This window comes from Anopheles arabiensis, chromosome 3 (genome assembly GCF_016920715.1).
Source record: "Anopheles arabiensis isolate DONGOLA chromosome 3, AaraD3, whole genome shotgun sequence".
NCBI classification, from domain to species: domain Eukaryota; kingdom Metazoa; phylum Arthropoda; class Insecta; order Diptera; family Culicidae; genus Anopheles; species Anopheles arabiensis.
In genome coordinates, this window is record NC_053518.1 from 80,812,449 (window position 1) to 80,835,323 (window position 22,875).

Genomic DNA, 22,875 nt, shown 5'->3' on the forward strand with positions numbered 1-22,875 from the left:
ATTGTAATCAAATTAGTCGGCAGCACGTCGACAGATATGATTCCCGGCCCCGTGCCACCTTTCGCTGTACCGGGTGTGAAAGATAGCAAATAAGCGGCGAGCATCTGTTACCAATCTTTCGAACTCGCACTGAACTCGCGGTGACAAATCTGGATCGGAAACCAAAGCAAGCAAAGCCCAGCAATTAAATGTTTCCAACATCTTTTTTGTTTTTTTGAAAACACAGCGAATACTAATTAATCGCTTTTGGCATCAAACGACACGCTTTTGGCAGATGGTTTTCAGGAGACTTGTGTTTGCTGGGGTGTAAAGAATTATTGAGATGTGAAATTAGCGTGCAGTAAAATGTATCAATTGATAATATCTGTGATCGTTGCGGATGGCTGAAATCTACTAGGGGACTTCTGTGATGCTAATAGCATACATTACGGCGCAATTCTTGACACCTTGATTAGGAAGAACATTTCCAAAGAAGGATACTTTCAGAATGATTCATACATGCAGTACCATTAATTTACATACCTTGCACGCTGTATTTCATACGCTTTTAAGGCGTTTTGTTGTCTTTGCTTACTAATTTAATTTAAATGAAGAGAAACACGCTTCTGAGACGTTAAATGTTTCTCGCACTTGCTAAGCAGGCACTTCAGTTGCATCAGCCAGCTTCGCAATATACATAGTGCTTAAATTTTGAACTTATTAAATTACGTGTTATTTATTACTAAAATATCTGATGGGAAGATCTGATGCCGAAGAGTTCTGATAAAATTTTCTTCCAACCTGTGGATGCAGATGCTTCGTACAGCTATGTAATTGTTTGGTGTACAGAACTACCCAACGGTAGTAAGTATCTAACAAGCTGATCATAACAACAACATCAAACATACAGCTTCAAAAGTGATACAGCAGATACCACACTTAATAGAAGCAGATATATCAAACGATTCCACCTCACCGTTTGCTTATTCATTGCACACTTGCCATTCAAAACACCCTTCTTTTTTGATGCACTGTGCTTAGCAAAAGCACGCTAAAGTAGGGCACTTTAGAACCGGTAATGATGCACAAGAGCGCTTGCCGGGCTTTCAATAAATTTTACCAATATGTTTGCATTTCCCCCGTGAATCGTGCACCTGTACGTACATGTAAAATATTTATCGAGCATTCCCTTACCTCTGCATCAAATGGAAAGCGTCGGTCGATTCATGGCCATGCATTCGAATGTTCATTCATCTGTTTGAAAAGCAAATCGCAAAAACGAAGCATATATTTAATAGCAACATCCGCATGATGTATAACGTAGATTAGCCGTCGTTTATTTTCGAGTGCAGTCACTCACACACCTTTTCAACTGTGCATATTGACTATTTTTCTAGGAATCGCTTGCGGTGGTTTTACTTACTAAGTATCATCATTCTAAGTGCAATCCATATCGATGAGCGCGGTTCTGAAACTGTTTATGACTTTTTGTTTGCTTTCTTAGCGTAACGCTTCGTCCAATCGCCTTTTTTACCGATCCCACCTAACTCACTTTCTTTTCCTGCCTTAGAAGCTTAGAACCAAAAACACTGTCCCTCTCTTTACTCCTTAATTCCTAGCAGTGCCTTCAGCGTGTTTGCGTTTATACGCGCCTGAGCACATATTTTGCTCTCCATCAGCATGGACGGTTCGTGCAGCAGCATCCGTATGCACTCGTTTGCGTTGTACAGTGAGTCTTCCAGCTGTACCGCTGCTGCTGCCGGATTGTTTGCTTCCGTGGAGCGTCTACCAAGCTCCGCTAGCGCTGCGTGAAGCTCGAAACGGGTGGCTCCAAAGGCACGGGCTTCCGCTGCGAAGAAAGGGAAACATATAAACATAAAATAAGTTGTTTTAGGTGTTTCTTCACTGGCAGTAATTTTCAAAAGCGCCTAAAGTTAGGCAACGTGCACAACTAAAGAGGCACGTGTCGGTGTTTCACTTACCCGGGCAAATCTTCTCAAACAGCGCGATCAAATCCTGACATATCTTTATCTTGTTCATCAGCTTTTCGTACGGAATCTTCTTGATCGCTTCCGGATTTTTGCCACCGATCACCTGCGACAACGAGATCTTCACGTCCACCATGTACTGATGGTTCGCTGTGAGCCACTTCGAGTAGTGCTTCATGTACCGGTTGCAATGATCCTCCCGATGCTTTTCCATCGCTTCCAGGTCCATGCGGGCGCGTTCCAGTATCTGGCAGACGGTCGCGCTCGACACCTCCTTCGAGCATCGCAAACACTGCCACTCGCCGGTCCACTGGGCGTTATCCACCGGCAGCAGGTAGCCCTTGCACTTGGAGTCCTTCTGAAAGCCGGAGCAACGCACCGCACTGAAGTACGTCTCGTACTCGGTCCGATCGCTGCACCGCTCACACTCGCACCGGAACATCTTCGTTTGCTGCAGATGCTCCAACCGATTGCCCGTCGTCCACAGGACGTCGGTGTAGCAGATGCTTAGCCGGTCGCCGCGCCGTATGGGGTTCGGGGCCCACATCACCACCTCCCCGCGGTTCGTGAAGCTCTTCGCCAGGTTCGGCCGGCAGGAGTGTTCCAGCATCGAGGCCATGTTGTAGATCGCAACGGACGACGGCTCCGTCATCGGTACCTCGTGCCCATTCACCTGAATAATGCCAACGACGCGCAGTATCTCATCTTCGTCCCATTTGTTTTCACACTTGAAGAAGCTAAGAAGAGACGTAAGGTTTTAATGGTTGTTGTTTCGCACAGCCGATCACCACCCACCCGGGCCTACCGTGGAATCAACTTTGCAACGCCTTCGCGATCGTTTCGCCACTGTTCCGAGCCACGCCGCTCTTCTTCGTGGGACTCCAACTTCAACAGGGTTTCCCATCGGGCCGGGTCACTTTCGGCTAGCAGAAGACAACGCACTGGCATCAAGCACTGGTAGGTTGGATGGGGCACGTAGAAGTGCTGGATGGAGATCTGCAATTTTGATGAACATTTTGATGTGTTTAGATAACTATTAGCATATATTCTCATATCTTAACTTACCTTGCTACCACGTGCGATCGTAAACTTACACTCTGCCTGATGCGAGGGGCTGTCTTGACAGGATCGTTTACAGACTGGCCATCCACAGCGTTCACAATCTAGGTATTTTTTCTCCTCCAGACCCTAGAATGAAAGACGAACAGTATACGAAGATGTCAAAACATTAATTTACTGTTGCATAATTTAAAGAATTGTATTACAAAAATCAAAGAAATATTGAATGATCATCTACCAACTTAAGAAGTAATGTTCATAGTTGATCGCTTGATATAAATTAATCTATTCTTGAGTGAAATAAAGATTTGGAAACATAGAATCAAGTAAGTGTTTTGTTTTAAGCGGATTTTGTGAAAAAGATCTTTGATCTTTCCTCTAAAAAAACCTAGAAAATCTTTCGTCCTCTATACACGAAATCTTCATAAATAAACAACCTAACTGAACAAAATCTTTTGGGATTCCTATACAATATATGTACAAACAAATTTAATTAAAGAGACATACTTGAACTTTAGTAGTTGTATAGAAAGAGTTGGAAATAATGAGACAATATCATCGATAAGGTTAAAAGACTACATATTCTTCCGAACAAAACAATGGGTTATATTTTTAATGAAAACCACATCTAAACTACAAGAAATTCAAATGACAAGTAGATTGTAGAAATCAACGAACTCTACAGGGAACACAAGAATTATTCAACAAGCAACAAACCTAAACGTTGTAAATGATGTACAAACAAACATTCATAAACATATCACTCAAGAGCGATAAAACACTTGTAAGCTGAACCTAACTCACCTGCAAACATCCAACGCATACCGGCCCGGTGATCTGTGCCGGTCCGTGCACAAGTGGCGATTCTTTCAGTACGATCTCGCCTGCTTTGATGTCTCTCGTTGCCACCAGGAACCGTCCATACTGCTCGTTCGAGAAGATCTGATCGTAAATAGAAGATTCAAAATATAGCATTTAGACGAATAAACCCCAACGCACTAGTAACTAACGTTAATCGTAGCTGAATGAAAGTGGCATATTGTAGCAATAGTACATGTGCGTGCTCTCACTACACTATCACCGAACAAAAGTAAATGAATCTCTTCAACTTTAAACCACCAACAGAACCTACTTTAAACGGTTGACAGGTGGTTTTGTGCACCTTCCAGTCCTGCTGCTGATGTTCCACACAGCAGTAATACACCATGGCACAGCGGGAACATCGCTTGCTCGCCTCCTTCTTGCAAACAGGGCAGATCTTCTCGATGCGATCGGAATCTTCGTCTTCCAGCATTGTACCGTTCTTTATGTTTCTACTCACTGAAACCTACGATCACAACGACTAACTAGCTTTTCTTTGGCCCTTTTTTCACAACTCTCAACTCCCGACGTGAACTATTACTACCCCAGTTCTGTGCAGTGTGTCAGCACCAGGAAATGGTATTTTTATCTTCACCACACTGGCACACGAACCATTAGGTCAGCGAGCGGTACAACAAAAGCCACAAAAAAGAAGTCTTTAACAATCAGATCTAACACGCAACGATTTCGACCGGGTTCGACAGTTTAGGTTTTAGTTTATGGATGAAAAAAATGGCTATAAGCACTGTGATCTTCCTGTAACAAATGTGACTAATTAAGATGTTTAAAGTACACGTTTCGTCACAGATCTATCGGAACCGATGTCAACTAAAACACGAGACACGCTTTCCTCCCGGCGGCTTGCAAAGATCAACTAAATCCAAATCTCGCTCGTTGGCATTAGAAACCGTCTTGGCGAACCGACGAATTCATCTTACAAAATGAACAAACTGGCCGGCAGTGCGCAAGCGTAAACCACACTTGGGAAACCGTTGCACAGACGGAAGTGTTCGGAAATGTGTCACAGGGTAGGAAGTTTGGCCGCCAGTTTGCTCTAGTCACGCATTAACTAGAGCATTAGTTTATTTAGACAACACGCGTGAAATGAACACACGCTCCATCGGCGGTATGATTTATCTGGAAAAGCCGGTAGAGAGTGAAAGAGCTGAATAGGCATCGGACGTAAATTAGTGCTTGGAGGTTATTTATTTATTTCCTTTACCGCGATCGTACGCGGTTCCCAGAGGGTAAGTAAACGACGCTGACCCGCGGTGCGAAGTTTGTGTAAAGATCATTTAAAAGGAGGAAATAGACGGACCAGATTAGTACTGCACATTGGTATAGTAGGCAACGAGATGCTGGACTATCGATTGAATGATCCACAAATAGTCCATTTTGAGGTTTAATGTAGACTCGCTCAAGTTCGATCAGGTGATTTTCGCAGTAAGTACTTTAAACATAGAGCTGACCAGATCATTGTTTTGTCCTGGCATTGTGTTGTGATCCCTAATTAGCTGCGGCTATTTAAAACACACAAAGATCTTGGACGATCTCCTCCTAGAAATCACACTAAAAGGGTCACCAATCTTGTCAGTATACCGTGCAGTAAAATATCATCGTTGGATTGGCTCTACCGTTGTGCGGCTAGAAGTGCATGCGGACAAGCATAGGCTTGATCTTTCTCTCAAACGGCCGGCAGATCAATGAACTACCACTGCCCAAACGTGCATGCACAAATGTGCATTAAACGTGATCGTACCACGAGCCTACCTCAACCAAACGTGCACCAGAACTTCATTTCGTAACGATCCTACGATGCGATGCAGTATGCAGACAAACGAACGAACTTGCCGTTTGTCGACGCAATAAAGTCGCAGACTATTTGTGTTTTGTGCCAAACCTTTAGGTTTCGATTTCGACCAGACACCGCCATTAAAGCGGTGAACCTTTGCCAAGGATGTGCTGCACGTTCCGCCAAGTGTAGCACAGAGGTTCACTGCTCGCACGCAAACACGCTACGCCACGCGCCACATAGTGACGATGGGTTCCCTTTCGCCTGTGCTATAGTTGCTGTCCCTAACCTCCGGAGCATCTAACGTACGCTGTTCGAGTTTTGGGTTTAAAAATAGTGCCCTATGCGTAGATTGCGGAGCGCACTAGGGGTAAATATGGCGCCCGGGGAGAGAGAGAGAGAGATAAGACGCCGAATGTGCAAAACAGCAGCAGAAAAACCGGTTCGATGTTGAAGATGATTTACGATTCACCGTGGCCGCAACAGATCATTGACAGCAATCATGGGAGGTGTGTCGTTGATATTTGTTTAGTTCAAAGGAACAGCAACAAAAATCTGGCAAACGATAATGATGAAACACGTGTTTAAAGTAATCGTTCTACTGTCCATTTGCTGTAGTTTATTTCCCAAAATTATTTTTAACTTGAATAGTGTTTTGCAGCATATTAATGTGTGATATCATACAACATTGAAGCATATTATGGCATTAAAGTATCCCATAATACGGTTTAAATTGTGTGTTCAGTTTTTGTTTAGTTTGTTTAGTTTGAATCAATGTATGATAAATTACTGCAAAAAGAATATCCAGATGTGTCAAACTAGTAAGACCGGTGCCTGGTTAATTTGTGTAGTTTACAGAGCAATATAAATTTGCACAAAGCTCCGAGTTATACAAAAACTCCAGAAAGCGCGCAAAGGCTTATTTAGTAACTGATATTTTATAGGCGCATTTACACTCCATGATGCAAATATTAAGAGAAACTAAGTCTGAATTACTAAATGAAGTTAAACTGATCCTTACAGGAAATGATACCGCTTCTGGAGCTTATCCTGAACTCCAAGCTCCAGGATTAGCTCTGAACTTATTCTGGCCCTTAAACTTAAATCCTGAATTTATAACGATTCCGAGACCAATATTGAACCCATACTGGTCCTAGAGCTGACCAATACTGAAACCCTTCCTGTACGCATATCGCATATCTGTAACAAATAATAACACCGAAACGATTCTGAAGCTTTTCCAAAATTCACACAGCTCCTAGAACTGATACTGTAGTACACATTGAACTATAACTTTAACGAAATCTACCATCCCTTATCAAAATGCAAATCCAGCCAATTGGTCTCCAAAAGCGTTATCAAACATTAATATTTCTAGGAGATAATGGCTGTTATCAACAGTGAAAGCAAAAATCTCTCATTGTAGGCTTACCAGTCGCTCCGTATTTAACGGGACTGTCCTGTTTTCTTGGTGTAGTTCCTGTGTTGTATTTATAAATTCGTAATTTGTCTAATGGTTTGTAATAGAGATTAAGGATTGAAATAAAGAATTAGTTTCAATGATTTATCAGTGATAGAATTAGTTATTTAATTTACATCTGAGAATATGATAAGCGCCTTTCTGGTCTGATCCATTGCTGACCCAGTTTAAAGAAGTTGTTTGGCTAAGCATAGTCTGTGAACGAAAGATAGGTCGAGTATTAAGGTCAAAACAATGAGCGCAACGATAGCAGATAATCAAAATTCGAACAAAAAATTTTATGTTATTTTTTTCTAACAGTCACTCGCTTGAAGTGAAAAATAAAGGAAAATGTTATTTTAATTCTTCTGTAATACGATTTCCAGTTTTTTCATCAACCCGTATCTCTTTGAAATGTTCATGCAAAAGAGTTATTTCAAATTGATTTTGTGGCTTATAATTTTGAACAAAATCATACTCCCATCACTGTGCCGAATGTTTCACCGGCGCAAGATAAGCGCCGACGCGAGCACGATCACACCAACACACCGACAAACGCTCGAGCAAACCGGTCTAACGCTAACGCGTTGTTTACAAGTTTATTTGTGGGATGCTGTTCCGTACCATAGCAGCAGCAGCAGCAGCAGTAGCCGCATCGCATTCTCCCCGTAGGTCTTGTCGGGCATGACAAGCAATTTCCCTCACTTAATAGCAACTGTCCCGCGTCCACTTTCTCGCAATCGCAAACCAAACTCGGAGTGTGATAGATCTCCGAAGACGACGGTTGTGTCTCGCGCTGGCCAATCGTTTATCGCTCCACTGTAGGAACAGGCCCCCTTATCAAGTGCATTTGCTGCCAGTCTTATTGTGCGGTGGTCTGGAGCAGCAGCAGCAGTAGCAACATGAGTGAATCAAGTAAGTAAGGGTGAGCTAATTTAGCAATCAATTGGGAAGGTTTTTGTTGCATGATAAATTAAGCGGCCTTGTTGCCTTTTGGTCAGAGTGCAAATGTGGTCCGGGTTATGCAACACCGCTGGATGCGGTTCGGAATGGTCCGGTGGAGAAGCTGCTGTACGTTGTGTGCGTACAGCCGAACCTGGACGAGGAGCATGGTGACTATCTCGCTACGGTGGACGTTGATCCCGCCAGTCCAACGTACTGTCAGGTGAGTGAGAAACTACCTATATCAATGTCTAGGATAAACCTGTAAACGCTCTTTCTTCCCCTCCTACCAAAACAGGTTATCCATCGTACGTACACTAACAGCAAGCACAATGAGCTACACCACAGTGGCTGGAACACCTGCTCCAGCTGTCACTTTGTCCCAGGCGGCAAGGAAGTGCCTACGCGCGACCGGCTCGTACTGCCCTGCCTGAACTCGGACCGCATCTTCGTGATCGATACCGGTACCGATCCTCGCGCACCCAAGCTCGCCAAAGTGATCGAGGGCGACGTGCTGAAGGGTGCGGACTGTACCGCACCGCACACCACGCACTGTCTGCCGAACGGCAACATCATGATCTCGGTCATGGGCGATGCGGAAGGCAATGCGAAGGGTGACTTTGTCGAGTTCGACAAGAACTTTGAGCTGGTCGGCACCTGGTCCCGGGGTGATCGGAAAGCACTCTGCGGGTACGATTACTGGTATCAGCCGCACTTTAACGTGATGGTCGCGTCGGAATGGGGCGCACCGAAGCTGTTCCGCCGCGGCTACCATCCGACGGACTGTGACGATCGGACGCAGTACGGCTGCCGGCTGAACTTTTACCGCTGGCAGGAGCGCGAACTGTTCCAAACGATCGACCTCGGGGACGATGGGCTGACGCCGCTCGAGATACGCTTCCTGCACAATCCGCGCGAAAACCAGGGCTACGTTGGGTGCGCGTTCTATGCAAACGTGTACCGCTTCTACCAGAAGCCCGGCTCGGACGAGTACACCGCCGAAAAGGTGATCGATGTGCCGGTGAAGAAGGTGCAGGGCGAGAACGGCGAGATCGAAATGATGGGCGGCATGATGACGGACATACTGATCTCGCTGGACGATCGCTACCTGTACTTTAGCAACTGGCGGCATGGTGATGTGCGGCAGTACGACATCAGCGATCGGGCCAATCCACGCCTTACCGGGCAGGTGTTTCTGGGCGGTGCGATCCAGCGCGACGCGCCGAGACGCGTCCTCAACGATCCGGAGCTGAAGGAAGCACCGGAACCGGTGTTCTTGAAGGGACGCCGCCTGCTCGGGGGACCGCAGATGCTGCAGCTGTCGCTCGACGGTCGCCGGCTGTACGTGTCTTCGAGCCTGTTCTCGCCGTGGGACAAGCAGTTCTATCCGGAGATGGTGGCGGCCGGCGGTACGATCGTGCAGCTGGACATCGACGTCGAGAACGGTGGCATGAAGCTGAACGAGAACTTCCTGGTGGACTTTGGCGGCGAACCGTACGGTCCAGGATTGCCACACGAGATGCGGTAAGCAGCGGGATTGGGAATTGGTTTTTGTTGTTGAAGTGAAAGTAACCTGTTTCTCTTTCGGTGACTCTAGGTACCCTGGAGGCGATTGCACATCGGACATCTGGCTAGTTAATGAGTGATGCAGTCTGTTTCTTCTGCTTTTTTTTAGTATACATAGTTTTACAAGCATTCCATAATATTCAAGTGAAAACAAGGTTCAATTATCTGTCTGTTATCTGTTATCACAATTGAATAAATTACATTGAACAATTTAAAAATATGATGTCTGTTACGTCAAACATTGAACAAAAGGTTTGATTTTAAATCGCCTTACAAACTTCTTTGCTATGAAAACTTATTCGCTTAAGGATCGCTATGGGTTCAATATCTGTTCGAAGACTGGTATGGAATCATAATCTGTTCTACAACCTTTACTATTAGTTCCCGTACCGTTATAAAGTCTATACGGCTTTCAGGACCGATATGAGTTCAAGAAGAGTCCTCAGGGTTAGTACCGGAAGGGATCATTCCCAATCCCTTTATGGGTTCGAGACCAGTTCGAGAATCAGTATAGTGTCAAGATCTGTTTCAAGACCGTTATGGAATCAGTATCTGTTCCCGCACTGTTATGGGCTCGGAATTAGTTTCAGGACCGGTATGGGCTCTAGACTATAGTTTCAAAGGCCGATGTGTGTTCAAGAATTAGCATGGGGTCAGGATATATTCCAGAGCCTGTATTGGTTCAGGATCAGTTCCATGACATTTATGGGTTCGTGAGTAATTCCAGGAATTTGCTCAAATTCTCAAAAGAAATCAAATCCACTGCCGATCAAATGTGTGCAATTAAATCAGTTTCCTTAGAAATAAGAAGCCCATAGTCTGCTGAAACTCAAATCTATTTAGCAAATTGTTAGCCAATTGTATAGGTAAAAGATAGATTATAAGCCTTGTCCATGTAAAAATTATTACTCAAAAACTGGCAGTACAGTTTGTGTTTAGTAATAGTAGTAGTAGTAGTAGTAGTAGTTTATTTGAATTCGAAGCAGTCAATGTAATTATGTTTTACAAATTTTCCTTGCGATAATGGGTTCGACTCTTAAGCTTTTCTCATTAATGTTTTCTGTGTAGCAATTGCTGGATTTTTCGATTTTTTTCTGATGTTGAGTAGTAGCGTGGGAAAAATTTACAAAAAAAAACCCACAAATTTTGTACAGTTTGTGTTTAAAAAACGATAGATGTTTCAATTCCCAACGAAGCTATGCAGCAATGGTTTGAATTTACCTGGAAACAAAAGCATTTCATTTTCAGCTTCTTGGAAAGCCTAACGAACCTTATCTGGGATGGAATTTTTTAAACCTTAAAATACTATTTTAAGCAAAAAAAAAACAGAATTCTAGAAAAAGCAAAAATTTTAAAACTATAAAAAAGCAGATTGAAAACATTCCCCATTTCCACTAATTTTCGCTGTTGTGTGCCTCCCGTACAGTTATTTAGCATATGCTGCACAGGCAGAGCTGCATGGGATAAATAAAAAAACAATTCCCATTTTCCACACAAAATTAAGTTTACTCTGTAAGAGGCCAAAAATGTGATTTTCCAACGAATTTTCTCTAGCCCCATTTTCTCGCCTCGTATAGCAAAACCATCGAACCCGAACGAACGAATCGGAATCGTTTCGAATGAAATTGATTGATAAATATTTTACCTTTTTCCTCCACCCTGCAGAACTTCCGATGTCACCTGGTTCCAACTCGTTGATGATTGAGTTTACATGCACTGGGCTGCTCCCATCTGTTTCTCTCCTTCTTCGTTTTTATCAAGAAGTTGTTGTTTTCTTTGGGATGAAAATTCTGTGTGATTCAAACTACCGAAACCCGGTACGCAGTTTCTTCACAATCCTGTTGTTTAAGGCCCGAGGTTTAAGGCCTGGGGAAGAATTGCCCGTGTTGGTCAACAACGAAACCAGAACCGGAAGAAAGGGGGGGGGTGGAGGTTCGATTATCGTGCTTCAACTGTATGTCTCGGATTTAGTCTGCTACTACCCCGTTTCATTATGGGCCCCCTTCGTCCCCATTATGGGTGGCATTCACAGAAGCCGGAGTACCGTTTTGCATATTTTATTTCCAATTCAATTCAATTTACTCCACAATGCACGTCAAATTTTCCCTCGATGCTGGCAGGGGGGGAGGGAGGGGGGGGGAATGAAAGCAAGAACTAGGACGGCTACGACTGAGATAGAGCTTTCTTGAATGACGGCGGATGACCGGTTGTGACAGGGCGTCAGGTGCATGGAGAGCTTGGTTGCGACGATAATGGGACGTTCCATGTCAGAAAACCGGGAACATAGACCTGACAAACCCCGGACCATGGCTGTGCAATTGAAACCTTGTTTCGACTTGCACAATGCAGTTCCACATTTACGGTTCTCGGTTGTGTTGTCTTTAGGGACACATCCACAACGAGTGCGCATGAAATTCGATTCAACTGGTAAACAAATCCGTAACGAACATGAGCTGCTCATTTAACAATTAGGATTTCTAAGAACACTACACCGATAATTTGAATAGGATAAGCTTCTGTTTCACTGTGAGATTGGCTCACGTTAGCAGTGAATGATACAACGACTTACCTGCGATAATGTTTCTCCTATTACGAAGCTGTACATTGTTTAGCAGGAAAAGGATTTAAAATCCTAGCACGTCACCGGATAAGGGCAATTGATATAAGCCAGATGCACTGTTCAATGCTCTACTTGGTAATCGTTTAAACTGATCGAAAATTAAGCGATTGCAGGATTGAATTGATGGCAGAAATCCGTTGTCGGTAGATTCGACAGTTACTTTTTCTACATTTTAAACATTTTACGTTCCCGTAGTAAATGTGCAGTTAACGTTGAAACTACTTCCATAGGATAGCTAAAAGTAATCAAAACAATATTAGAGGATAGATTTAAACATATAAAGTAGTGACCGATCAGGGATTGATAGTAACTGTTAATGCCACCCTTGATCAATAAAGAAACCTATTTTTAAATCATTACACAGCTTTCACTATCGTACCGCAGCAGAACGCATTGTTTAGTTTAAACATTGTAACACATTGTGAGTTTCACATTCGATCCCAAACAGAGCAACAACCTTACTTGGGCTAGAGATGGGAATCTTTTACAGTTTCTGGTAGAAATAACAAGTTATTTTTCTTAAAATCATGAGGTAACAAAAAAAAAGTAGAATAACTCAGTATTTCTACCATTTGTCCATGTTACTATTGTTTTCAAATTCACTAAAAAGAATGCCCGTTCGTAGACTAGTTTCTATAAACTATTTACATTTGGGTTTCGTCTAGTGTTAGATTTTGTAGATTGCAATCAGTAAAATTGGAATCGGTTTTACCCAATGATCGATTCGAGAATATTTATATTGGAACATCAATTTTAAACAATCACACTAATTTCCATTTCTTCACGGGTAGAACGAATTTGCGATTCAAAATTTAGTTTAAAATTGAGTTTGTGTTACCTATTCTAATATCATCAACATGTAATACAATCATAACTAGTTTTTCTCAATATTTTCTACATCCTAAGTTAGTCTCCATAATAATAAACATAATATAATTATTATATCCAGTTATGTTGTCTAGGCGACTTTCAAGTACAGTAGGTGACCGCTTACTGGATGTGTTTTAACTGGAGTGCTTTTTAACTGGAGGTTCGCTAACTGGAGTGATTCTCAGTTAACGAACACTTAAATGTCAAAACATGAAACATCCGGAATCTCATGAAGAGAAATTTGTCGCAAATGTGCATTTTTCAAACAAATTTAGGGTCTCTTGCCTACGTTTGCTATTAATTTATGTTATTACACGAATTACTATACTTTATATCAACATAAATGAAAAAAAAGTTTGGTATGTTTATTCCAGTCAACGCCAATCAAAACAATCAATCCATAGAAACGTCACTCCAGTTAGCGAACATTGTTCGTTAACTGGAGCTTGTTTACCTCTCAGTTAGCGGTCACCTACTGTAATTACTTATCTGAACTCCTAGGAACAATGACTGGTTAAAAATCATTAATTACTCGTAAATATTTACTAGTTACTTGTAACCGTTCACTGCAATTCAAGCCTTCTATCAGCTACTTTTAACTAGTTACAGTAACTAGTAACTGATTGCAAATTAACGAGTCATTTTCCGTTACATTTGATTACTTACGTTCCCATCTCTAATAAATTAGGAAACGCGTCACTTGAAAGTGTTTCAGATGGAAAAAAATGAATCGAACAGCTGCATTTTCTTTCCTTCCAGCAGTAGAGATGTAAACCGTACGACACCTGCTTTCCTTATTTCTATCGTCATGCAGACTCTGTGTGTATTTTAGGCGGTATAGTATTACATTTAATCGAGATGAGCTTTGCACAACGCAAACGCGGCACACAGAGACACACGTGGCTGTGGTACGTATCCTCCGGATAAAACGGTGCCATCAATTTTGCGGTTAAGCATTGTCAATCAAAACCGAAAATAAGTAAATAAAATTTGGTCACTTCTTTCTCGTGTGCTCCACTTATATGGGTTTCTCTTATCTTTTTCTGTAATTATTTCTTGCTTTTAGTGTGCTATAGATTTTAAAATAAAGTGATAAGAAGACCAATTTAAAACGGTTGCATTTGATCGAACCGATAAAGAACGTGGAACGGGTTTGGCTTTTGTTTCAAGCATTTTTATAATTACGAACGCACAAATAAACACAGTTTCACCGAACGGCAGACACGTTAAAGGCGGGGACAAACATGATTGTCGATTGCCTAATCCTCACCCTGTTTATATCGCATTTTCCGTGCTGTAACCGTTCATTTTCAACGTGAGACTGGCTTGTGGCTGGTTTCGTCGGTCGGAACGTTATGCTTCAACTAAAATTGATATCGCGCTACTTTTTTTTTGTTAGGTGAATTTTGTTCTTCCTTTGTTAATCTCCTTTTTGCTTCTTTTTTTTTTTTGGTTGAGCAGGTAAAACTCTATCTATTAACCAGTGCAGCTACTAAGAGAAAGCCATAGTTTGTACGTGAAGCATCTTTGCCAAGAATAAATCGTTTTCCTAAATCGTTTTGCTAAAAGAAAATCTTCCTACCCTTTGTTATCCTCCGTCTCGCTTGTCCTACTGCAATACTAGTTTTGGCTATGCGTTCTCTACTCCTTGTTTAGTTTAAAACGATTTCCTTTCTGAAGATTTTACATGTTCAATGTTCTTAACATTACACTTTTGTTTTGCTTCGTTTTGTTGTATTGTTGCTAGTAAAAACTTTGCACGTTTGTTTCGGTTTCTTCTTTGTTTTGGTTCGATAGTTTTCCTTACTTTCCTAAGCAAAAGCTTTTTTACTGCTTCGGTTGTAACGAAAACGGGTTTAATGAAATCAGTTAACTTTACGAAATACTTTCAAGCCTAAAAAATATTATTTGAAGTTAATACACATGGGAAAGATGGTGGAAAAAGTGAATAAAAACTGCGCTTTTTGCATTATAGAAACAAAAAAAAACTCTTCCTCGGGACTGTTGAAAGCAAGCCTTTTCCGTCCTGCAACCATAGAGAGATAATAGAGCAAAAGCACACGCAATGAGAATCAACGGCAAAAAAGGGAAATTCACTGGAAGGCGCTATCCCCACAACCACTACTAGAAGCGCCCCTCTTTAGCTCGTTCATTTCTTTTTGCTCTTGCCCAGCGTCAGCGTGTGGTGTGCCGTCATCTGCGACTTGCGCCGGTTAAACTCGACGAACTCTTCCTCCAGCTTTTTGCGCGACTCCTCCAGCTTGCGCTTCTCCTCGGCATGGTCCTTCTTCAGCTTGTCGAATTTGGCATGGAGCTAGGAAGGAAAGGAAATGAAATTAATTATCTATCACAAACAAAAGCAAAGTTGCCGTTGAAACACCAACGTACCTCCTTTTCGCTCTCCTTCAACTCCGCCTCCTTCTCCTTGACGCGCACCACAAACATCTGACGCACCTCGTCCTCCTTCGCCTGCAGCTCGGCCAAATGGTTGCTACGCTTCGCCTCAAACGTTTGCTGGAACGAGACCGGCTTGTTATCGCTGTCCACATCGGTGAAGCCCATCTCCTCCAGCCGCTTCTGCCGGTACAGCTCGTAGTGGCGCGTGTGCGTCTTCTCGCGCATATCCTCCATGTTGGTGCGGATAAGCATTTCGCGCAGCTTTACAAAGTCGCAGTGCGCTTCGTTCTCCACCTGCACCGTACCCCACGGGTACTGGCGAGCCCGCACCGTTTTGTTGCCGACGCGCACAAAGTCCGTACTGCCCACGACGGCAAACGGGATGTGCGAGTTCATGGTGGTGTTCACCTCCGCCACCGATTCGTCGTCGGTCGGGAACTGGTAGATCTGGACACCGTTCGCGCGCAACTCCTCGTTAATCTTCGCCTTGAACTTGGCCAGCTCCGTCTTCGAGATCGTATCCGCCTTGGCGATGATCGGTATGATGTTCACCTTCGAGTCGAGCATCTTCATGCAGACCAGATCGAGCGACTTCAGCCCATGGCCGGTCGGGCAGATGAAGTACAGACAGATGTGCGTGCGGCTGTCGTGGTACGTCGACAGGGAGCGCTTGATCTTGAGCTCCTCCTGCAGGTACGCCTCGAACTGCTGATCAATATAGTCGACTACCGACTTGAAGGAATCGTCCTTATTGATCTGGTCGCCGTAACCAACCGTGTCGCAGATCGTCAGCTGGAGAGGGGAAGAAAAAAGGGGGAAAAGGCACACACATTTTACTTACATCCATTTCTACAGTTCTCGCTCGATTCTCACCTTCAGCCGAACCATGCTCTCCTGCAGCTCGTACGTGTGGGCCTTCAGCTTGACGCAAGGGAGCGTGTGAGGGCTGGGTTGCGATTCGAAATTCGTGTTGAACAGCGAGTCCATCAGCGTCGATTTGCCCAGGCCCGTCTCACCGATGCACATAATGTTAAACACGAACCCATTCTGAACGCTCTTGCTGACCAGCTGGTCGGGCAGGCTGTCGAATCCGACGTGTCCCGATTGCTTCAGCGTACGAGTAAGATCGTTCTGGAATGGAAGCAAACAAGTAATGTCAAATGATGTACTCTCTTTAAAGTGCTGATGGGAGACATTGCCACTAAACTATTTTTTATAAATAATAATATCACAAATAATATTCAAACCCATGTAGATGTAGATCACACAATAATAGATCAATCTAGTTCTAAACTAAAAACATACACCCTTCTTCATTCTTATCAACAGAACTCCAATCAACTAACTTTAGTCTCAACGTGATCATGCCCACAACACAACGTCAATGTGTCTAACTCATCTTTGAATGCGAGGTTTAAGTCAAGGTTTACCGCCATCATGCATAAATCGATACAAAAGATATGAAAGTGTACAGACACAGCGAATGATTTGAAAGCAATCAAATGCCCCAGCAAATTCAATAGAGTTAAGGTCTGTAGATCCCAACGTAAAAACTTCTTATCTTAAAGTTGAAGTTGGAGAAGGATGTTTTGTAAATTAGACCTTGACAAGTATACAAGGTTTTCCAGATCACTTTCGAATGTGTACATCATTATTCATCGCCTTCAAGATGTTTTTCCACAGTTGATCACATGAACCATTCAACACATCACAAAGAACTTTCAAACTCAATCTAGCTTGAGTCGTGTTGAAAATCATGTGAAAGAACTGGAACATCATTGAGTTGCAAATACAACATTTTACAGCTGTTGAAAAACATCTCGCAGGGAATAAAAAATGTTGTAGACATTGGAAATTGATTCGGAAAACAATGTAATGAACTCAGACCAGAATCTTCGTTTTGAACCAATATTTCAGAAATGAACATAACTTGGTGCCTAATTGTGTTTATCAATAGATCATCAATATAATCGCTGTAAATTGATACAGAACATATTCCATTCATATAGATTGCTCTTACACGTAGTCATCATCTGGACTGCCCTGAAGGACTTAACTATTCTTGCCATGATTAAGTATATGTCAACTTAACAACATATCCGTCAAGTCTCATATGGACCGTCCCGCGTAGCAAATACTGAATATCCGGCTGCGTGGTACTATCCATAAGTCTCGAAGGTCTGTATAGACCGGCATGATCGTGTAGATCAGGGGTCTCCAAACTACGGCCCGCGGGCCGCATGCGGTCCTCAAGCGCCTTTAATGCGGCCCGCGAGGACTGGGTTAAGGTTAAATTAAATAGCTTTCTTTTCTAACAGATTATTTTCTTTACTTCTGAAAGATGAAAATCAAGATTCAATAAAAGAAAGCTGCAGAAATTTGATATATTTCAATAATATTTTCTTATTAAAACGAGATTTGAACTTCCACTCATTCTAAAGGTAGCGTCAAAATGGCCCTCACCAAGGTTGATTGTGAAGCAATGCGGCGCGCGAACTGAAAAGTTTGGAGACCCCTGGTGTAGATCATTGCGCCAAAAATGTCTTGGCTTCAACAGATCATTAGCGTGCCATAAGAATGCGAAGAAGGCTGCTCTTATCGCTGCCCCCTGTGTCACACAATATGAGCAATGAGCATTTCAAATTAAATTCCATACCTCTACACAATAACGCAAAGATTAAACACACGTATGTAACATCCCATGCTATCCACACTCTACTGTCAGATCAATTGTATAATCCTTTCACTGTGCGAAGGAATGCAGTTTCCTGATTGGATTTCATTTTTTAAAAACCTGCATATATATCTCATCATCATGATAGTGGATCATCCATTTCATCATCGACTTGCTTTTCCTCAACCTCAACAAGCCCATTTTGCAATCGCAATACAGACAAACCGAGCAAAACAAGCAAAACATTAACCGTACGTCACGGTTTGGCCATTTGGCGAGAAACGAAACGATGTTACGGAGATTAAATTAACCATACGCCTTGAACATCTTGCCATCACCCCCACCACTACCAGCCTCCACGGTTTCAGTTTCATCCGCACAAAGTGGACGAAGCAAAGATTAACGCTTCGCTACACTTGGCCCCGCAGTGCATCCAATGAATGCTGCAAAAGAAGCGCCAACACAGCAATACAAACAGCAAGACGATGCCATGCCTCGTCACCCATCAATATTTCATGCGTCTCGGCCACCCAATTTTCTTCGCACAAGCGACAAATGATAAATGAAAATTAATGTACTCCAAACAACAATCCACAACGCTGCGTTTGGGTCAGGGCGACGGTCGTCATCGACCCGTGTGGCCGGGAAGCTAGACAATCGGGTCACCCATAAACCACCCACCACCCCCGGCGAGGAGGAGGCATTCAAACGAAACGCGCCCGCCACTGTCTTAGCGAACTGTGAACACAACACAAAGGCTGGAAAGAGTGTGTTGTAGCAGAGTACGTGATTTGTTAATTTCCGTGACTGAAATGAAATAGTGAGCTTTTTTTTTGGCCACACTCCTAACGAAGCGATCCAAAGAGAATGTGTGGTCGAGTGTTTTATGTTTTTACGCCACATGGCGCCATCCCTCTACCGGTCAATATATTTCACCACCTCACTTGGCAAGAGGCAGGATTGTAAAACGATAAGGAAACGATCGAGAAAAGCAGCCGCGTGTGCAGATGCGTTTTATCGAACAGTAAAGCAACAGCAAACACAGCTCAACCGTTTAAAATGTGGGGCAATTCCGGAAAGTTGACCTCCCGCAGTTCGCGCGAGGGGAAAGAGATATGGCCACCTATTTTCTAACAATCGGTTAATTTATTTATTGTACAATCCGCCGCGGGGGTTTGTTGAGTGATGGCGCGAGACAAAGTTTTTCAAGGCCTCATTACTCATGCAGCCGGGGAGTTTGGTTGCAGGTTTGTTGCACCGTAATAGAATTCAATGCCTACCCAAAACGTTACAAGTATTGGCTGGAGCACTTTCTCCCCTTTCGACGGGTGAGAAAGTGGACCGACCCGTTTCGGGATAGGGGTGGCCCTATTCCCTATTCTAGACGCTTGACATTGTTGTTCTTCCGATGTCACCTACTTTACTCGACAGACAATTGATTTGTTTGGATTGATTTTGTAGGAAAAAGTTTAAGCACTGAGCGCCTTTTGTTTGTCGCTTGCCGGGAGAAAGCATTTCTGATCGATTTTTTGGTTTGGCAGTGAAATCGTTGTCCCTAATGGCCCTAAAAGCCAATGCATTTTCTACCAATCGATCGACGGGGTTTTTTTTATTAAAGGGAACCGATCAATCAAAATGAATGGTTCAAAATTGAGGCCGGATGGCATGTTGCGGCCAATTTTCACTTTCCATTACCACTTGATGGATTTTGAAAAAAATTACAATCACATATTAGCAGGCAAAGTTGTCCGTTAAGTTTGGGATGATTTGAAAATTTTAAAAATAGCATGTAATTGAAACGACCCTGTTAGATATTCTGATTAACGATTTTAAGGTTCTTCCTCAAACTACCAAAAATCGCTTAAAGCTACGCAAAAGTGTTTTTGAAATGTTGAGTCAAACTTTTTCCCCAAAAACACACACTCTAAAGTCCCTAAAAGATGCCTTATTCCAGCTTAATCCACTAAACAAATTAATGCGTCATTTGAAAAGCCGCCTAGACCGACGGCGGCATCAACGCATTAATCACACTTCAACGCCAAGCATTGGCTGTACTGGATCACTTCCAGGCAGCGATCGTTTCCACCGTAAAGGCGTACAGAGCAAAACCCGCCGGATCGCTTTTCATTGCCCGTTCGCATTCGATTCCGACTTCTGTTTATGCGTTTTTCCCAGCAACAACACGCGCTGCCGTTGCGTACGTACGCCAGCATATGAACGTAGGCGCTACGCGCAGCATTGGATTGCTTATTTATCTTTTTTTTCTCTCTCTCTTCGAAGAAAAGCCTCTTCCTATGTTGAGTCGTGTAACGGCCAGCGGCCAGGCCCTCGAGAGCGGGCCAAACGGCTCCACCCGGAATTAGAAAGTGTGTGCCGAATTCGTACGCTAACTGTGAGCTGTGTGCGGTAACGCGTCTATTATGGCGGTGGCGGTACTCCTCCCACCACAGCAAACCCCTCCTCGGTACGGGACACGGCCATTTCCATTGGCGATAGTAATTTCCCTACACATTTTCCTCATTGCTCGCAGTGCGGTGTTACAGGGGAAGGTAAATGTAGGTGTAAAAGAATGCGCCGCAGCTTTGTTTGGGTAGCGCCTGGAGCTTCTTGTTCTTTTTAATAGGTTTGATGGGATATATTCTCCTATGTTTTCCGACATACGGAGCCATAATCAGAGTTTTAATCATCTGTTTTTTAGGAGAGAGATTCAGGGTCCATTCTCCTTTTCTGTGTCTCGTCTTTCGTTTACAGCTTGTGGTTGTTTTCCTATGACTTTTGATTTTTCCGGACGACTCGGACTTCAAATAACTCCAGGCGACTCCGGACGGCTCTGGACGATTCCGAACGATTCCGAACGACTTCGGACGACTCCGGACGACTCCGGACGACTCCGGACGACTCCGTAAGACTCCAGACAACTCCCGGCAACTCCGGACGACTTCGGACGACTCCAATTCCGCGCAAAACTAGAGGTTCAGATTTTGCCGGAGTCGGAATCGGACTAAGAATAGCCGAAGTTGCATCGGAGTCGTGGGTGCGCTTCAAAGAGCACATCGCTAGCTGAAACCTTCTCAAGTGCACAGCCAGTAAAACGCGAAGGACGCGCCAGTTCTCCAGATAGCAGCCGACCGACAACCGACGACCGACGACCTCCCTGTTCCTTCCTTCCTTCAATGCCGGGTGACGCATAAACAACGCATTCATTTCATATTGCAGTCCACCACAGCATTCTTGGATGCGCTTCGATGCCTGGGGCTGCGCTACGTTCTGCTCTGTTTGTACTGTGGCATGTGCCTGTGTGTATGTGTTGGTGCGTGTTTGTCGCAAGACTCACGCTTCCGGCAAGATGCAGGTTGCGGGATTTTGGCATTGCTTTTGTGTCTCCGTTAGTGAGGGAGAAAATCTCCTCAGACAAAAAAGCAGCTCAATAACTCCCACAAACGCTCTCTTTGTGTGTGAGCTATCCAAAATTCAATTAAATATGTTCCTTCGTGTTGTTCCGTTTTTTGTTTTCTTACTTTGGAGAACTTCTTTTACTTTCTTGTGCACACTTTGCTGCAACAATGTTTGTTATTTCTTATGCAGCTCTTGGGCCACACAGCATATAACCACGCAGGACACCAATACATCCGTACCGCCCCACACGCACTTATGGAAAACAAAAAAAAACAGTCATGTTTATTCTTCCCCTCGGGGGCTCTTTCTGGACATGTAGAGGGGTAGTTTTTTGCTTTGTTCTACAACTCCACTGAAATCCGTCCACTGAACCACCATACCGAACGTGCCGCCCCACAGTCGGTTCTCTATCCCTCGCAACATTTTCACATATTCTCACGAACACTTTTTTTTGCCGACTTCCGGCCTCTGGTACGATTGTTATGATTTATGCTGATGAATCAGTGCACTGCTGCTGCTACTGGAGGACGCACCCTTTCCAGGGCGACCACCCTGCCGAGAAGCACTGTTGGGTTCACACTTTTTGGCTCACAAACACTCACACACACACGCACGCACACAATTGTGAAACAATAGACAATTAGAGATGTAGCATTTCCTCCGGGTCACGAAATTTACCTTCATCACTGCAACGTCCGCGGCCGCCATGGTGATTCCAGGGATTGTTGAGATGAAATAAGCTGTTGTTTGATGCGTTCGGTTCGAGCTAAACTTCTTCCTTGCGCTGCTGCCGCTGCCCTCTCCCCCACTCCAGCACTGACGTTTGATGTCAAACGCCGCACAGGGGAGGGGATGGCTCCTGCCGTTTGACTGGAGTTTGGAAGCAACACCGTGGCCGTTATTTTTTCGGTAAATTTCACTTGCAACTTAGTTTAACACTGCGCCTGTTTTGAGGCTCGGTTTTTACACATTTTAAAACAAATTTTAGCAAACGCAATCATAAAGCGAAATTGTTTTTTGCAGCGACAAAATCCAAACTGGAGGAACAGTGGTTCATCCTTTCGGTCACGCGGTGCGCCATTTGAATGTGACTTTTTGGTGATAAAAAAATATTTTTAAAAATATAGAAACAGCAAAAAATTTGTATTTACCACATAGATAATTTAAAACGAAGTTAAAATAATTTTTAATATAATTTGAGTTTTTTCTCGTTTGCAATAAAAAAATACCTTCAGTGTAGTCTCTACGTAGTGATGGGAAAACATAGGCCGA

The 22,875-nt window shown here is 43.5% G+C and overlaps 3 protein-coding genes across 4 annotated transcripts; 1 reads left to right on the forward strand and 2 right to left on the reverse strand.

Moving 5' to 3' along the window:
• Nucleotides 1-1,249: 1,249 nt before the first annotated feature.
• Nucleotides 1,250-12,364, reverse strand: LOC120902642 (SET domain-containing protein SmydA-8). 2 transcript variants are annotated; one of them, XM_040311537.1, is made up of 6 exons: nucleotides 12,216-12,364; nucleotides 3,831-3,968; nucleotides 3,033-3,155; nucleotides 2,773-2,963; nucleotides 1,962-2,704; nucleotides 1,250-1,828 (listed from the first exon to the last, which is right to left on the reverse strand). In XM_040311537.1, the coding sequence occupies exons 1-6, from the start codon at nucleotides 12,249-12,251 to the stop codon at nucleotides 1,581-1,583; spliced, it is 1,479 nt and encodes a 492-aa protein (XP_040167471.1). In that variant the 5' UTR covers nucleotides 12,252-12,364; the 3' UTR covers nucleotides 1,250-1,580. The 2 variants fall into 2 exon arrangements, with proteins under 2 accessions (XP_040167471.1, XP_040167470.1); XM_040311536.1 differs by lacking the exon at nucleotides 12,216-12,364 and adding an exon at nucleotides 4,159-4,767.
• LOC120902643 (methanethiol oxidase) lies at nucleotides 7,725-9,866 on the forward strand. The gene is made up of 4 exons (XM_040311538.1): nucleotides 7,725-8,053; nucleotides 8,140-8,303; nucleotides 8,379-9,604; nucleotides 9,678-9,866. The coding sequence occupies exons 1-4, from the start codon at nucleotides 8,041-8,043 to the stop codon at nucleotides 9,724-9,726; spliced, it is 1,452 nt and encodes a 483-aa protein (XP_040167472.1). The 5' UTR covers nucleotides 7,725-8,040; the 3' UTR covers nucleotides 9,727-9,866.
• A 1,561-nt stretch (nucleotides 12,365-13,925) lies between the features above and the next one.
• Nucleotides 13,926-22,412, reverse strand: LOC120902187 (septin-2). Its single transcript, XM_040310734.1, has 4 exons — nucleotides 22,282-22,412; nucleotides 16,407-16,664; nucleotides 15,525-16,325; nucleotides 13,926-15,450 (listed from the first exon to the last, which is right to left on the reverse strand). The coding sequence occupies exons 1-4, from the start codon at nucleotides 22,309-22,311 to the stop codon at nucleotides 15,286-15,288; spliced, it is 1,254 nt and encodes a 417-aa protein (XP_040166668.1). The 5' UTR covers nucleotides 22,312-22,412; the 3' UTR covers nucleotides 13,926-15,285.
• Between the last annotated feature and the right edge of the window lie 463 nt (nucleotides 22,413-22,875).